Source organism: Lepus europaeus, chromosome 8 (genome assembly GCF_033115175.1).
Source record: "Lepus europaeus isolate LE1 chromosome 8, mLepTim1.pri, whole genome shotgun sequence".
NCBI lineage: Eukaryota > Metazoa > Chordata > Mammalia > Lagomorpha > Leporidae > Lepus > Lepus europaeus.
This window is the reverse complement of record NC_084834.1, coordinates 59104071-59122208: the sequence shown is the minus strand read 5'-3', so window position 1 is coordinate 59122208 and position 18138 is coordinate 59104071. Positions and strand designations below refer to the sequence as shown.

At 39.7% G+C, this 18138-nt stretch overlaps 1 protein-coding gene across 1 annotated transcript in view; it reads right to left on the bottom strand.

The window, feature by feature from the left end:
- Positions 1–18138, bottom strand: part of SEC24D (SEC24 homolog D, COPII coat complex component) — a 145442-nt gene that overhangs the window by 55916 nt on the left and 71388 nt on the right. The window contains exons 9-10 of the mRNA XM_062199697.1: positions 7840–7978; positions 3292–3407 (exon numbers count right to left, since the gene is read on the bottom strand). Of these exons, the coding sequence (XP_062055681.1) occupies positions 3292–3407; positions 7840–7978 (255 nt within the window). The remainder of the gene's footprint in view (positions 1–3291; positions 3408–7839; positions 7979–18138) is intronic.

Genomic DNA, 18138 nt, shown 5'->3' with positions numbered 1-18138 from the left:
GCATTAAGACAAACTAAAAAGAATAGGGGAAAATGTGAGTCTGTCATTCTCCCTTTGGCGTGTATGGTGTCAAAATATACACATACAAATTGAATAAGTTCTTTTTCATCCTCCAAATCCCTAAGCCAACTGATTATTATACCTTATTGATATTTTAAATTATAATTAAATTTGAAGATATTTATTGTAAGTATGAGCCCTATTTAGAATAATAAAAAGGAGATTAAGCTTACCAAAACCTCTCAAGATGTACAATTTTGTTTGGTTTCTTGCCTGCTGGGTAAGATTCCCCATCAATTAGACTTCTAGAGTATTTCTAGATAACAGAGTTTGAAGAGCTGAAGACTTTTGTTCCCAGAAACAGATTTGACTCTCTGCCTAAGTTTTTACTAAAAATAGCAACAAATCTAGATAATATAGCCTTTTGGCAAAGAATTGAAAACTCAAAGCATTGTTAGATTTATGCTAAGGTTGAAACGATCAGTGAAAAAATTTCCCACAACTAGTTTCAAAGACTTTATATATTTAATTAGAACAGCAAGTGCATATGTTTGCCTAATGAGTCTCCTTCAAAGAATAGGAGGAAGGAACAAAAATCCTAACCAAGCTTTATTGTACTTCTGAGCATGCTTTTTTTGCCTCAAATACAGCATTTATACCAAACATGCTCTTATTTTTCTTAAAATACATTCAAATGTTATATTAAAGCACAATTTCCTTGAATAACTGGTTCAAAACAAAACTATAGAACTAATCATACACAACAACACTAAATAGATTATACCGTTTCTTCAATTCTACACCAGGTACTTTAGATATAAGCTGAATGCTGAATTCATTCTCTTTTCTTTTTTTTAAATTTTATTTGAAAGAGTTACAGAGAAAGGGGGATAGACAGAAAGAAATCTTCCACCTGTTGGTTCACTCCCCAGATGGCCCCAACAGCCAGGACCCAGGAACTTCTTCCAGGTCTCCCATAGCAGGGGCCCAAGCACTCTGCTGCTTTTCTCAGACCATCAGCAGGGAGCTGGATAGGAAGTGGAGCCAGGACATAAATGGGCCAGACATGGGATACCAGCTTTACAGGTGGCAGCTTTATGCACTAAGCCAGAATGCCAACCCCAGAAAATATGATTTTCAAGTCACTGAGAAGTTTAAAACTCAGCAAGTAATCATAATGATGACACTGTCACCGTGACATAGGCAAAAGAGAATGGTCAGTGTTGAAAATAGTAATAGGGGCCAGTGTTGTGGCATAGCAGGTAAAGCAGATGTCTGCAGTGCCAGCATCCCCTATGACTGCCAGTTCAAATCCTGGCTGCTCCAGCCAGTTCGAATCCTGGCTGCTCCAGCCCTCTGCTATGGTCTGGGAAAGCAGTGGAAAATGGCCCAAGTCCTTGTGCCCCTGCACTCTCATGGAAGACCCAGAAGAAACTCCTGGTTTCTGTCTTCGGATAGGCACAGCTCTGGCCATTGCGGCCAACTGGAGGGTAAAACCAGCAGACGGAAGACCTCTCTCTCTGTCTCTCTCTCTGTCTCTGCCTCTCTGAAACTCTGCCTTTCAAATAAATAAATCTTTTTAAAAAAATAGTAATACCAGGGCTGGCGCCATGGCTCACTTGGTTAATCCTCCGCCTGTAGCACTGCCATCCCATATGGGTGCCGGGTTCTAGTCCTGGTTGCTCCTCTTCCAGTCCAGCTCTTTGCTGTGGCCCAGGAGGGCAGTGGAGGATGGCCCAAGTGCTTGGGCCCCTGCATCAGCATGGGAGACCAGGAGGAAGCACCTGGCTCCTGGCTTCAGACTGGCACAGCACTAGCTGTAGCGGCCATTTGGGGAATGAACCAATGGAAGGAAGACCTTTATGTCTCTCTCTTTCACTGTCTATAACTCCTACCTGTCAAATAAATAAAAAAAAAATTGTAACACACCCATAAATCCATTCATTCTGTGTATGTTGATCTGCCTACCCAGTGCCTGACACTGTGGTAAATGTCATTGAGACAGGGGTCTCAAGGATACCAGAATCTATAAAGAGGGCAGATAAGCACCAAGATTTGAATTCCATGGTGTGGAATGCTGTGTTGTGGCACAGAGAGTTAAGTTGTCACTTGTGATGCAGGCATCCCCTATCAGAGTACAAGTTTGAGTCCTGGTCACTGCACTTCCAATCCAGCTTCTGCTAGTGTGCCTGAAAATGCAGCAGAAGATGGTCCAAGCAGTTGGGCCCCTTTCACACATATGGGAAACCAGGAGTGAATTCCTAGTTCCTGGCTTCAGCCTGGCCCAGACTTGTAGCCATTTGAGTATGAACTAGCAGGTGGGATCTCTTTCTGTGTCTTTCCCTTTTTTCTGCCACTCTGCCTTTCAAATAAATGAATAAAGAAATATTAAAAATAACAAATTCCACAGCATATATGTTAAAAGAGTTATAGATAAATTCCATGGGAAAACAGAAGTTGTAATAAGGAACTACTACGATGAAGACAGAGAAAGTTGTGCCTACCCACACAATAAAATTTCAGCCAGGCTTCACAGAGTAAGTAGGAGTTCACAAGTTGGGGTATGCATAGGCTTAACAAAATGAAAAGAATCTCATCAAAAGAACACCTTATATATAGGTAAGGAGTTGGCATAGGGTTAATGAGTTTGGAATGTGTGGTGTACACAGTTGAAGATACACAATTGAGATAGTAGGTTGGAGTCTAATAGTTAATGGCCTTATAAGGAAAATTATTTTTTTAACTTACTTTTTAGAAAATAATAGAGGTATGTGGGAGGTAGTGAGAGGAGTCACATGGTCAAATTTTTGGGCTTAGAAATCAGAAACCAGGTCCCAGGCTATTATGGTTAACAACTGCAGTGGAGAAAGGAGGAACACAAATGTAACTAAGTCCTAGTGATCACTTTGGTTGAGTTTCTGCCTTAGAAGGAAACTTTTACTAAGATGACTAACCAAAAAAAAAAAAAAAAAAAAAAAAAAAAAAAAAAAAAAAAGAGGCAAAGATACTATACAGGGCTGTTGCATTAGGAAGCCAGTATAGTTTATTTATTATATCCTAATTTTGACACCATATTTCAGTTTTTACAAACAACCACTCCAGTGGATGGTTTGGCAAGTCAACCAGGTCACTAACCTAGAAGGTTTGTTCTGTTTTTTAGCCATTTCTCCATCCCCACAACATCACCGAAATGCTTCGTCTAGGAGTTGAGATTTAGTTCTTTACATATGAAAGTTATTTAGCTGAATTTGACATTCATATATAAACATCTGAAGTCCTGGGAGCACTTACTCTGCAGTAATCCAAAGTAGCAACATATTCATAAGATCCTAGAGATAACTCTGGCTTCTCATAGTGGTCCAGTCTTCTTCCAATGTGGTCCAGATGTTGGAAATAGAATGGTGGAACTAATAAAAACAAAACAGGAAAAGGAATCTTTTTTTTTTTTTTTCATAAACAGAGACAGTTTAAAACATTCTCAAAATTTATTATGGGAAAAAGGAGTTAGCATAAGAAAAAATATTTTAAAGTTGGAATGTAGTATATTCTAATATCCTCTCTTTTAAAAACATAATTCGGAAAGTAAAATGGTTTCTGAAAAAACTCTTCACCCTTCTACAAGTTATTGGTGACTAAAATATATATGATTTGGACCATTCTACAGAAACGGGATGAAACTACTGGTGTTTTCATTATGTGAAAACCCAAATTGTCCCAATTTATCTATTTTTAAAACAATTCTAAATTTTATATTTGAATTTTCAATATATTTAATAAAAATAAACTTCAATTTCTTGGGCTATACTAACAATAATATGTTTATGTTAATTTTGACAGAGATGGGAGGAAGGGGGGGAGAGGGAGGGGGAGGGGGAGGAAGGAGGGAGGAGGGAGATGGGGAGAGAGAGAGAGAGAGAGAACGAGCTCACATTCACTGGTTCACTACCCAAATGCCCTCAACAGCAAGGGCTGGGCTCAGGCTGGAGCCAGGAGCTGGTAATTTAACTCAAGTTTCCTGGTAGGGATCCAACTACTTGAATCAGGGTCTGTATTGGCAGGAACTGGCATTGGGAGCTGGAACTAGGAATCAAACCCAAGCACTCTGAAATGGGATGTTGGTCACCTGAACCACTAGGACAAATGCCCATCCCTGCAAGGTAATCTTTTAATGTCTGGGTTTAAGTGTGGAGAGGATTACTGTATTAGGGAAAGACTACACCACTAAGATCTTAGCTGAGGAACTCTAATTTGATTCAAATGTCTAAGAAGGTTAGTTCTGGCAAAGACCTGGAAGTCATCCAAAAGCCCAGGAACACTTATGAGTCACATACTGAACACTTGGACAAATATGGCCTGGTATCTCTGTGAAAATGAACTCCTGTTGCCTTGAGATTAATGGGGCTGGCTATGAAACCACTGCCAATACAAGTATTTAGAAAAACTAGCAATGTCATGGTTTCAAGTATTTTGTAAAGAACATTTCTATTTGTACAAAACACTGAAGAAATTAGTTTTGTTTTTAAATCAACAACTCAGTATTCACTATTCTTAACTGTAAAAGTGACATAAGGATTACAATAGGACTATTTTCTTAGGTGAGACTTTTCTTTCCTAATCACTGAGGCTTGATTTTCTATGTTCTTATTATATATCGGCCATTTCTTTTGAAGAAAGCTTTATGAATTTTGTATGTACATATGGATCTCTGAATCTGAAACAATCAGTGTCTTGAAAAGATCAAAGAAATGGAAACTGACAGTCTCAGCTCAATTAAGCAAACAGTGAAAGCCTTAAACTGCTCTTCTGTTAGAGTTAGCTGAGATGGAGGATGATTGCCTAGCTGTCTTAAGGTACAGCTACAGAGCATGACCTATAATTCATCCACATTCACACAACATGCACTATGAGAATTTTTCCCTTTAAAATTAATTTATATTCATTAGCATTTAAAATTACCTGCCATCTTCATAAGCCAAAATTTCAAGCCACATCATAGATTATGCACTGCCATGTAACTTCTGTCTTCCTGTGTGCCTACTTTTTTCTTTTTTCTTTTTTTTTTTTTTTAAGATTTTATTTATTCACTGAGAGGTAGAGTTACAGACAGGGAAGGGAGAGACAGAAAGGTCTTCCATCCTCTGGTTCATTCCCAAAAAGGCCACAGTGGCCAGAGCTGGGCCTATCGGAAGCCAGGAGCCAGGAGCTTCCTCTGGGTCTCCCACACAGATACAGGGGCCCAAGTACTTGGGTCATTCTCCACTGCTTTCCCAGGCCACAAGCAGAGAGCTGGATCAGAAGAGGAACTGGTGAGACATGAACCAGTCTCCATATGGGATGACAGCACCGCAGGTGGAGGCTTAGTCTACTATGCCACAGCACTGGCCCCACTGCATGCCTTCTAACATGGTAAGCTTCCTACTGGTTAATCTCTGGACACTCTGCAGGGAAATGAGTAAATCACATGACAAAGCCTGCTGGGCTCTTTTTAACTCCAATAAAACTCTGTCTTCATTAAACCTAAAGGAAGAATACAGGGGTCTACATAAATCTAAGGGAATTTGGCAGCCTTACAATATGAGACAAATATATGAGCCTAGTATAAATAATTACTAGAAAATGAGCAAGGCAGCCTCCTAGGAGTGGATAACCAGAGGAATGGGATCTGTTGTGTAGGGTACAAGAGTTCTGAGTGGTTTTTCTTTCCTAGGAAGTGGCAGGGCCTATTAATGCCCTGAGCTGACACTTCAGTTGTGAGGCCAGGGAAATGGAGCCAATTGAAGATCCTTCAATTTTACATGCTGGATAAACTCCTGATCACTTTCCTAAAAAAGCTGAGGGCTTGGGTTAAAACACTGAGGAGATGGTAGATTTGTTGAAGCACAAGGGGTTTCTGAAATCCACATCCCAACACTCACTGAGTGATAGCCAAGGATCTGGCTGCAGATTTCATCAAGAACGAGAGATGCATAAGATCTTTCTCAGAAAGATAACTAAGGGTGCAGAACTAAGAGAATCTGCTGTTATGAGGATGTACAATTTGCTCTGAGTAAACATTGCAGTTGGCACAAGGAAAGAGACATTCCAAGAGGGCTACAGTCTTTGGGACGAGGCTGCACACTGGTGATTCAACAACACAGCAAGGAAATTTTAAGATCTAGTCATAGGACTTCATGAGGAAGACTCCCGATGCCAGGCTCTGGCATTTGAAGCTGGCTAAAGTTGTGTACCATGTATGATGAGGGGGCAAGCAAACAAGGAGACAACAGTGCTTTTCCAACAGAGAAAGTTCACAGAGCCAGCATGCTGTGAATGCAGTGACACAGGCACAAAGTCGGGCCCAAGCTCAGATGCCACTGGTGAATAGCCAGCATCCTTGGGAGACAAGGCTTACAGGCAGAAAAGAGTGCTATGCACTCTTCAGATCTAATTACCCAAAGGGAAGCTAGTCTACAATGATAAGGACCAGGGGAAAGCTCTTAGGATACTTACTCTAATAACCCACATGGTTCAAAATAACCAAAATCTACAAATGTAAATGAATGTGGAAATGTTCTCAGTCTCAGCATGTCTTATTTAACATCAAAGAATTAAAATATACAGATGTAAGTGTCATAAATGTGAGAACACTTTGAGCCAGTTTATAGTATTTTTCAGTATCAATGAATTCTTCCTGGAATGAAAGCTTAAAATACAATGAATATGGGAAAGCTCTTCATGATAATGGCCCTTCTTTCTTAAATAATTCAATATTTATATCAGAGAGAGAAAATCTATATAAGTGTTAAATATCTTAGCTATCCTGAACTTTTCCTAAATATCAATGAACTCATATTTAAGAATGACCCTGGCCGGCGCCACAGCTCACTAAGCTAATCCTCCACCTGTGGCACCAGCACCCTGGGTTCTAGTCCCGGTTGGGGCACCAGATTCTGTCCTGGTTGCTCCTCTTTCAGTCCAGCTCTCTGAAGCACCTGGCTCCTGGCTTCAGATCGGTGCAGCGCGCCGGCCGCAGCACACCAGCCGTACCGGCCATTGTGGGGGGGTGAACCAACGGAAAAGGAAGACCTTTCTCTCTGTCTCTCTCTGTCTCTCACTGTCTAACTCTGCCTGTTAAAAAATAATAATAATAACAACAATAATAATGACCCTAAGGAAGGATGACAGAGGAAAAGCTTTTCAGGTTTCTTTTTTTAAAACGATTTGCTTATTTATTTGAAAGGCATAATTACCGAGACAGAGGTACACACAAAGAGAGAGAGAGAGAGAGAGAGAGAGAGAGAGAGAGAGAGAGATTCCATCCTCTGCTTCACTCTGCAAATGATCACAATAGCTGGGGCTGGGCCAGGATAAAACCAGGAACCAGGAGCTTCATCCAGGTCTCCCACATGGGTAGCAGGGGACCAAGTACTTGAGCCATCTTCTGTTGCCTTTCCAGACACATTAGCAGGAAGCTGCATTAGGAGTGGAACAGCCAAGCCTTGATAAGTACCCATAGGGATGCTGGCATCACGAGTGACGTCTTAAGCCACTGTGCCACAAAGCCAGCTTTATCTTTCAGGTTTATCAACTCTAAACACAAACGGTAAAAATCTCTTTCCACCTCCAACTGAAGGTTTGTGGAAGAAAACTGCGAAATAACTTATCGTTGCCTTCTTTTTAGTTTCCACAGGGGGCTCAAATAGTTAAAAGTTCTAGTTGGTTTCCTTCTAGGGAAATTATAAACATGAAGGTATTGCTGTACCTGAAAAAAATATTGTTTTTTGTCAGCTAAGAAGTATGGTATGATATACTTTATCTAATAAAGAGTTCTCACAACAAACATCTGATGGCACCACTTACCATCATTCACACAGTTGCAAAATCCACACTGGTATCTCCTTCCTCCTTCAATGAACTGCATAAATGGGCACATGTAGGCCTTGCACCTGTTGCATCTTACTGGCCCAGTCTCTCCGTGATTCACCAAGTAGAGGGGAGTCTAAGAAACACAAATGAAATTAAATGAATATGTGGGTATAGAATATCTAGGTGTTAAATTTGAAAAGTATTCTAATGGGACTCATTAAGGAATTCTTTTTTTTCAAACTTTTATTTAATGAATATAAATTTCCAAAGTACAAGCTTATGGATTACAATGGCTTCCCCCCCCCATTACTTCCCTCCCACCCACAACCCTCCCCTTTCCCGCTCCCTCTCCCCTTCCATTCACATCAAGATTCATTTTTAATTCTCTTTATATACAGAAGATCAGTTTAGTATATATTAAGTAAAGATTTCAACAGTTTGCCCTCACATAGCAACACAAAGTGAAAAAATACTGTTGGAGTACTAGTTATAGCATTAAATAACAGTCTACAGCACATTAAAGACAGAGATCCTACATGATTAATTTTGATTAATTTTGTATGCAATTTCCAATTTAACACCAGGTTTTTTTTTTTTTTCATTTTCAATTATCTTTATATACAGAAGATCGATTCAGTATATGCTAAGTAAAGATTTCATCAGTTTGCACCCACACATAACCACAAAGTGTAAAAATACTGTTTTAGTACTAGTTATAGCATCACTTCACATTGGACAACACATTAAGGACAGAGATCCCACATGAGACATAAGTACACAGTGACTCCTGTTGTTGATTTAACAATTTGACACTCTTATTTTTTATTTCATAAATGTGAATTTACAAAGTGCAACTTTTGTATTGTTGTGGCTTCCCCCACCAACCTCCCTCCCTCCCGTGGCCCTCCCCTCTCCCTCTCCCATTCCGCCTTTATCGAGTTTCATTTTTAATTACCTTCATATACTGAAGATCAACTTAGTATATACTAAGCAAGGATTTCAACAGGCTGCACTCACACAACCACACAAGGTATAGGGTATTGTTCAACTAGTAGTGTTTTTAAGTTTCATAGTAAAACACATTAAGGACAGAGATCCTACATGAGGAGCATGTACCCAGTGACTCCTGTTGTTGATTTAACAATTGGCACTCTTATTTATGACGTCAGCAATCACCCGAGACTCTTGCTATGAGCTATCTAGGCTATGGAAGTCCCTTGAGTTCACCGACTCTGAACTTGTTTAGTCAAGGCCGTGTCACAGTGGAGGTTCCTTCCTCCCTTCAGAGAAAGGCGCCTCTCTCCTTGATGGCCTGTTCCTTCTGCTGGGGTCTTGTTCACCAGGGTCTTTCATTTAGATTGTTTTTTGCCACCGTGTCATGGCTTTCCATGCCTGTGAGACTCTCATGGACCTTTTAGCCAGATCCGAATGTCCCAAGGGTTGATTCTGAGGCAGGAGTGCTGTTTTGGGCATTTGCCATTCTATGAGTCTGCTGTGTGTCCTGCTTCCCCTGCAGGATCATTCTCTCCCTTTTAATTCTATCCTTCATTATTTGCTTACACTGGTCTTATTTGTGAAATCTCTTCGACACATACCATTAAGGAATTCTTAACTTCAGCATTCACCAGGAGAGTTAAAAATGCCTCTATTGGTAACATGTGAATTCAGAGTAAAAAGATACTGTCCAAAATAAGCAAAAACTAACAAATTTATATCTCATTTATAAGCATATAGGAACATATGCATATCTGTATCTACGTGTAAACATCTGACTACATGTGTGTGAAAAGAGGGAGTGAAAATATAATGATAGTAATAATACTTAATTATGCCTACATGAAAAACACCCTGGACACTTTGTGTTATACACTTTGCTAAGTATGTTCCTAGATTATCAATAAAGAAATGAATTGGGTCTGATCTTAAAAGCTCTAATTTTGCACAGCAGTATTCTATTCAGATAGTTCCCTTGAAATACACAAAATATTTCATCAAAAATACAACTATCTGAAAAAATATACAATAATGTTCACTTATTTAGGCAAGGAAGCTGATTCTGCCTTTTCTGTTACTTTGTCAGAGGTAAAACTGTTTCAGAGTACTCAGAACATGGCTGATCATGCTTTGCCAGAACTGTAAAAATAAATAATTCAATTGCTTCTTCCTCATAAACATACACAGAAACCACTGTGTATCTTTCACAACTTGAAAGTGAAATAATTCAGCATTGAAAGCTTACTTGATTTTCAACTCCTCCAACTTTTGGCATAAAACCACAAAGATCCTTGTTTTTATAAATCTCCTTAAAGGTAACATTTTAAGAAAAGTTTAAGAATTGCAGGGTTTGGCATGTCAATTAAATTTTTCTTTAAAGAGAAAGATGCACATAAAGCAGACTTCTTTAGAACAGAGACCTGAAGAGCAGAGAATGTGGGGTGGCACGGAGTCATCAGTAGTTTTCTGCTCCCCTCTTAGAAAACTGAGACTGGGGGCTGGTAACGTTGTGGCACACTGGGTAAACCACCACCTGTGACTCTGGCATTTCAGCTGTTCCAGTTCCTATCCAGTTTGCTGCTAATGAACCTAAGAAAGCAGCAGAACATGGCCCAAGTCCTCAGGGCCCTGCAACCAAGTGGGAGACCTGGTATAAGCTCCTGGCTCTGGTCTGGTCCAGCTCCTGGCCACTGCAGCCATTTGGGTAGTGAACCAGCAGATAGAAGATCTCTATCTCTCCCTCTCTTTCTCTTTATTGCCTTTCAATACATAAAGTAAATCGGAGAGCAGAGGAGAGGGGAGGGGAGGGGAGGGGAGGGGAGGGGAGGGGAGGGGAGGAGAGGAGAAAAATGAGACCTGCTGTTTGTCCTTGCTCAGAGGTTCAGTGTGAAAACCAAATGCCTGCTGAGGTTTCAGAAAGCTGTGTGAAATCTCAGACAGAAAAAACAGATTGAGCACAATAACCAAAAATAAAAAGATATAGACAAATATATCTCTTCAGTGCCCCTGCATTGCCCTCTCTCCCTATCTCTTGCCTAAGCAAGCCGGGAGATAGACTGGATTTTCTTGTTTATGGTCTTTTCTGATCCACGGCATAGGCATAGCTCTGGTGTCCCATGGTTTGTGATAAACATTAAATGATGAATGTGTGTAATGTAGGGCATTCTGCCAGGTGCAAAATGGCTGGACAAAGGTAACTGCTGTTATCATTTCTAGGCAACTGCTGTTATCATTTCTATCTAGAACGATTTGTCCTCTCAAAACCACTCAGCACAGGAGAGCCTATCTTTAATAGGAGAAATGTGAAAACAGGCCTGAGTTCCTGAAAGTTAACCAACTTCTCAGTTACTGTAAAATGCTATTGTAAAAATTATCTCAAAGACAGAAAAGCTACTTTTCAGAAGATTTTGATAGGCAGAGTAGATTTCTAAACATGCAAAGAATTTATATATTCACAAAAAAAATCATACATTGACTCATATAATACTCTTTTCCCTAAACTTTTTGTTGCAAAGCATGGAGTGATAAATGTTGATTCTGTTTAGTAGTTAAGAAGAAATGATCTGAGGGGACAAGAAGGAAAAAAAAAAAAAAAAGACACAGGTACACATGAGAAATCCTTAGGACACTGAATGGAAGATTGGGAGAGTAAGTTAAAGACAGCAAAAATGTCCTGAGCAGGCAGCTTCTTCTACATGGAAAGTCCAATGATCATTCATGGATCCAGTCACTGTTCTGCTCTACAGCCTGAGTTTTTGAGTTCAAGAGATCTCTCAGAAGTTAACACAGGAAGAAAGTCTGCACTTTGAATTCACTCCAGCTAAGTTTACTTCTCTCATGCCTTTCAAAGAGTTCAGGGGCTATCAGCAACTTCCTGACAGAACAAAATGTGATCCAATTATTTGGTAGACAAGCCAGATGTAATGGGAAGAAATTTGACCTTATTTTTACTGGTATGATTTGCTCAAAGGCAAGCCCAGCCCAAAATTACTATGAAATTGTCAGCAACTAACACCTAAGCATTCCAGTCCTGGCAGATTCAAACTTGCAGATCTGAAATTGAATGTCAAGCAATAAATGGATTCAAGTCATGACTGTATCTAGGCTATTAAATACACTTACATTTTTTCTATTTCCACTTTTTTGGAAACCAGATGATAGATAGGTAAGTAAGGTCTTCAGACAATTGAGGTGACAGTAAAGAATGTTAAAAGCTTTTTAACTGTTTACATTTTATTTTCAGGCAACAGGGCAGGAGCTTCTCAATTACACTGCCTTATTTCAGCTCTCTCAGGCCATGCGGAAATGCATCAGAGATTTCTTTTTGCTCCCTCCAGATGTCTGCTTATCTGCTCTACAGTAGTGTGCATGAGCTCATAAATAGCTAATCTCGGGTTTTTTCTGAGTTTAATCTTAGTGTATATAGCTTTTGAAAAAAAAAAAAAGTATCAACTTGCCAAAAAAAACTGCTAAGTTTTCCTTTTCCCCTCAGCAAGGGCAGTATGTCATATTTACTTCAGAAATATTTTCAGATTTTTAAATATTTATTTATATCTTTCACTGCTAGTACACCCCTCCCTGTTCTTTCTTCTCCTAAATGAAAAAATGAAAGATGGAGAGACTGACTCTAAAAAAATCCACATGTGGCAATCCTTGGTTCTGGCCCTGGGTGGCTTGAATTTATACATCATGAAAGTGAGGGGAAAGCTGAGGAAAGAGAGGACAGAGCCTAATTTTAATCTCTTCCTTGACTATCTGGATTAATCGGGGAAGGTCAAATAGTAAATTGGTCTACTTCTTTTTTAAAAGATTTATTTACTTATTTGAAAGTCAGAGTTACACAGAGAGAGAAGAGCAGCAGAGAGAGAGAGAGAGAGAGAGAGGTCCTCCATCTGATAGTTCACTCCCCAATTGGCTGCAACGGCCGGAGCTACACTGATCCAAAGCCAGGAGCCAGGAGCTTCCTCCAGGTCTCGCATGCGGATGTAGGGGCCCAAGGACTTGGGCCATCCTCCACTGCTTTCCCAGGCCACAGCAGAGAGCCAGATCAGAAGAGGATCAGCCAGGACACAAACCGGCGCCCATATGGGATGCTGGCGCTTCAGGCCAGGGCCTTAACCCGCTGCGCCACAGCACTGGCCCCTGGTCTACTTTTAATTTAAATACTTGAACTGAATCAAATGTGCTCTCTTTTTGAGTATATATAATGCCATGGGATCAATTCTGGACCACAAGCAAAAATATAATTCACAAAGAAATGAAGTTCAGTGTTAAAAATGCTATCAATAATATAAAAACAAAACACCTTTTGGTTATTTTTCCACATTAAAGAAGTAGACATGACAAAGTATCAATCGAAGTTTCTACTAACATAATTCTTAAAAGTGTTCTTATTTTAATATATTATCAGATTTCAGGTATTTCTATCATTCTCACCAGTAACCTTAACAGGTGTACAGTAGGACATGAGCATACTGCTTCCCTTTGGAGGCTTATAATGTAGTAGAATAGAAAGTAAATAAACAAGCACACACACATACAACTAAGAGAACAGGGTAAGGGTAGAAAGAATACGTGTGACAAGATCATTTACTAAAACTCTTTTTAGCTCAGACAAGTGATATTAAAACTTTTCACAGATTGTATTTCCTAAACAAAAGCAGATGCTCAAAGAAAATGAAGCACAATGTAGAAAAATCCATAATAACAAATTTTTTATAAAGTTTGCAGGTTATGTATTTTTTGTTTTGGCATCCATATTATGGAGAAAAATCTGAATATATGAGTCTGGCTATAGATTTACTCTTTTAGGAAAGAGCTGAATTACAGAAAGCAACTAAATACCATATCTGGAAAGAAAAAAAAATGATGGTGTTTTATAGCATAGTTCCAGTAGGTGGCACTATGCAACTAAAAACTAAAACAACGCTGTGTAATTTAATCAGCTGGTGGTAATACAACATCCAAGGTAATAATATTATATTCATTTTAAATGTAACGACACTTTTTTAAAGTATAATTTTGGCAAGCAGTATAATAACACTTAAGCAAACTTACAGCATCACAAAATTAAGAAATCTAAGCTTTTCTTTAAAAAGTACTTTATAAGGGCTTAAAAATATTTGTGGGTGAAACAAAATGAAGTTAAACATGCTACTCAGGCTATTTTATATCTAAATTATACAGAAATTACAGTTATTTGATTACAATTAATGTATCAAGTGTACTAACACAATAGCCAAGAAAAACTTATTTTTATTTTTTAAGTCTCTAATCCTCTGCAGATTTTTCCTTGACTATAATGTAGGAAAACAGAAGTACTGTTGGGATAGACAGCCCCAAGGACAACAAGCAGACCACAGACCTCCTGGGCAGCGAAGTTTCTGCTCCCGCTGCCAGCACCCCTCCTGCTCTCCACAATGGCAATCGGTACAAAAATAACAAAGCAAAAGGGAGGGAAGCTCGCTGTGTTGAGGTACTCAGCAGTCACCATGACAGAGACATGATTTTCTCAAGCAAAAATCCGCCTTCCTGGTAGAACATCAAATAACAGGCAGCAATGATGATGAAGAATAGAGATGGAAGAGTCAAATCCCACATCTCAGGAACACCCTAAATTAGTTGTGGTTCATTTGCCTTTCTCTATCTAGGATATTGTTAGTGAAACTGCCCATTACCTATCCTTTCTTCTCACATTTGCCCACTGGCCACTTATTTTGGAAGTTCATGTAAGTTCTAACACACACACACACACACACACAAAATCTTTAATTGCCTGCTTCTCCCTTCATTTTTAAAGCTTATTTCCTAATTTAAATATATATATATCCCCCTCCCCCATTTTCAATGTACACTTCTCTTCCCCTTTCTTTTCTCCTTCAATAGAGGTCTCCGGGAAAGTAATCAGTGTCCTGGAACTTTGCCATTGTCCCCAGTGATCTGTGCTCCTAAAGCCAAAAGGAAATCTTCCGGCTTCACAATTACTAGCTACAAGAGACAAAGTTTTGCCTATATTGGGACCTAGGGTAGATGAGAGGATTCAAAGTGAGAAGGCCTGCCAAACGGTGACACATCCTCCCCTGGAAGGACCGCATCCAGCAGGAGACTACACTCCCCAGGAACTCCCTGTAAATCTCTCTCGCTGGCAGCAATGGTTTTGCATACTCGGTAGGATTTTGGCACACAGCTACTTGGGATTTGGAGTACTGCTTATTTTTTGGAACCACCTCAAGGGGAGATCAGGTGGTAATTTGGATTAATAGTAGGTTAAAAGTAGAAGCATGGATGGGGTATGTGAAAAGATAATCCAGAACCTGTGATGCACAACTACCCACTAAAAATGTTAAACATTCAGACTATCAGGCATGCTGGAGGACCAGTGGAGTCGGATTCCCAGGGGATTACACCCAGAAGCTAAAGGCAAGAGCATTGATATCAACTGCACATATTAAAAGGCATTTCCACAGGAAAGAGAAATGAGAAGCAGCTTTGCATGAGTCTTCTATATTTAGTGTTAGCATTTATGACACTCAGCCAATAAGCACAGAAAATGCAAAGCTCGATACCTTACTTGCTATACATGTACGTTCTAGAGGGCAATATTGTTTTGTTTGACTTTTTAAAGTAACAAGTAGAAGTGGGTATTTGGCAGAGTGGTTAAGATGCTACTTGAGATGCCCATATCCCTCACAGGAGTGCCTGAGCTGAGGTCCTGGTTCCACTTCTGATTCCAGCTTTCTGCTAAAGCGCACCCTGGGAGGCAGAAGATGAGGGCTCACGTAGTTGGGTCCCTGCCACCCATGCGGAAGACTGGGGTTGAGTTCCAGGTCCCTGCCTTTGGCCTGACTCAGCCTTAACTGTTGTGGACATTTGAAGAGGGAACAAGCAGCGAGATCTGTTTCTCTGGCTCTGCCTTTCAAATAAGATAATAAAATCCATAAAACAACAAACGTGAAATGGAAACAGTATTTTCTGAGTGCTTTTCAAAGATCATGTTCAATTTCTTCTAAAAAGAAACAGAGCTTATTAATAAGATACTAAATGTATTGTATTAATTTTAGAAATACATTTATTTACTTTCTTTTTGTTATCCATACAAGAAACTGCTTGCAGGGGCATGTTATAGCCCAGCAGATTAGGCCATCACATGAGACATTTACATCCCATATCAGAAACCAGTAGCTCCTCTGTTTCCCATCCAGCTTCAAGCTAATGCTCCTGAGGATGATGATGGTCCAAGTACTTTAGTCTTGACCACCCATGTGGGAGACCAGGAGACCTAGATGGAATTCCTAGCTTCTGGCTTCACTCTAAATAACATTTTTTTTTTTTTAAAGAAAGCTACTTGCAAGATCACTTCTGTAGAAAGCATGTAGTTTTACAGAAGGGTACAATTTCTTCACGATCTGCAACTGAATCAAGCCCTCAGTGTTCCCTGGTAGTCATTCTAAGTGTTTCCTGTCATCACTCACTCTCATTCACTTTATACCTTTGTAACCCTATTGGACCCTCCACATAAGCTACCCCTCCACTTCCCTTAGCAGATGCTTTGTACTCTTCTTCACAAAGAAAATAGAAAACCTTAGAAAAGTAACTGCTTGGATACTCCCCCTCTAATTTCCTAGCATTAACCCAACATTTCCCTTCTTCCGCCTCCTGTTACAATATGCAGGTTTATTCCACTCTTCTCCCCAACATCTCAAAGTCCTTAAGTAATCCAGGACTATATCTATGACTGGTTGCTGGAGACCCTTTTGTCCTTAAGAGAGATTCTTATCCTGTTGTCTCATTGCAGGCCACTTACAGAAGACATAGGTATTTGCCACAGGTTCCCACATTACTTTGTGCCTGATAACACTCATCACCTTACTTGACTTTTTGGAACTCCTGCTAAATTCTCAAATCCATGATTTCCAGATCCAGGTATTGTGTGGTAGCCAGTTGTATTATTGTGTGAGTTATTAGCCAGAAGTTTTTTAATGAACAAACAAAATGTTATTGAGGTACCCACAAAAATATTGTCATAAGTTCAGGGAAATGTCCAATAGGTGCTAAAACAAAAGGCAAAAATAGAAGAGATCATGGGTAGGGAGGGGGTCCAGAAAGGCTTCATTCAAGGACAAGATGGGCAGTTATGATGTGCGTGGGGTTGGGGGAGGGGATGGATTTTATTAAGTGAGGACAGCATAAGAGGAAGGGAAGCCCAAACAATGTTGGTGGTTAGTAGGCAATTAACCTAAAGTAACCTAGGGGGCTGGCATCCCATATGTGCGCCGGTTCGAAACCCTGCTGCTCCACTTGTGATCCAGCTCTCTGCTGTGACCTGGGAAAGCGGTGGAGGATGGTTCAAGTCCTTGGACCCCTGCACCCACGTGGGAGACACGGAAGAGGCTCTTGGCTCCCTGGCTTTGGATCAGTGTAGCTCCGGCCATTGCAGTCAATTGGGGAGTGAACCATCAGATGGAAGACCTCTCTCTCTTTCTCTCTGTGCCTCTCTTTTCTCTGTGTAGCTCTGACTTCCAAATAAATAAATTTTTAAAAGAAAGTATTAAATGTAAAATAAAATAATGTAATCTAGGTCAGCTGAGAAGGGAGAGAAACAGGAAGGTTGGAGTCATTTTGTAGAAAGTCTTCAGGCAGGGTAGAATCCTGACCTAGGGTAGGTTTCAGATAGACTCAAATAAATATACACACACACGCACACCCCACACTCCTACTGCAAAATCTGTTGTCACTACAGCAATTCTGATAAAAGATAGGTAAGAGATTTTACAATTCACTAAAAAACATCCTTGGGAAAATTTTGGAAATTTATACGCAGATTTTGGAATCTATAAATTAGAAATTTTTATACTATGTTTTATAATTACAAGAGATTTTAGAATTTCTGTTTCATCATTTCCTGTATTCTACTTGATTCGCAAAACTCAAGTGTATTTCCTAAATAAATTCAAAAGATGCTTTAATAATTGTGAGCTACTTTTTTTTTTTTCCTGTGGATCTTCACACCTGAACAGCAGCATGGAACCTTCAGGTTTACACTGATGTCCAGGGTGTAAGCAATAAATTCTCAATAAGGCTTTGTTCAGTGGTTAACAAGAAAGAAAGAAAGGAAAAGGAGGAGGGAGGGAAAAGTTGAAGGACTGAAGGAAAATAGAGAAATTATCTTTAGACTTGAGGCTATCAGTAAGTTTTTGATCACAGAACGCCTGGGTGTGATAAACCCTAATGTGCTAAGTTTATTCCCAAATATGCACAAATGACTATGCTACTTGAGACTCCTCTTGAAAGTGTCTTAAT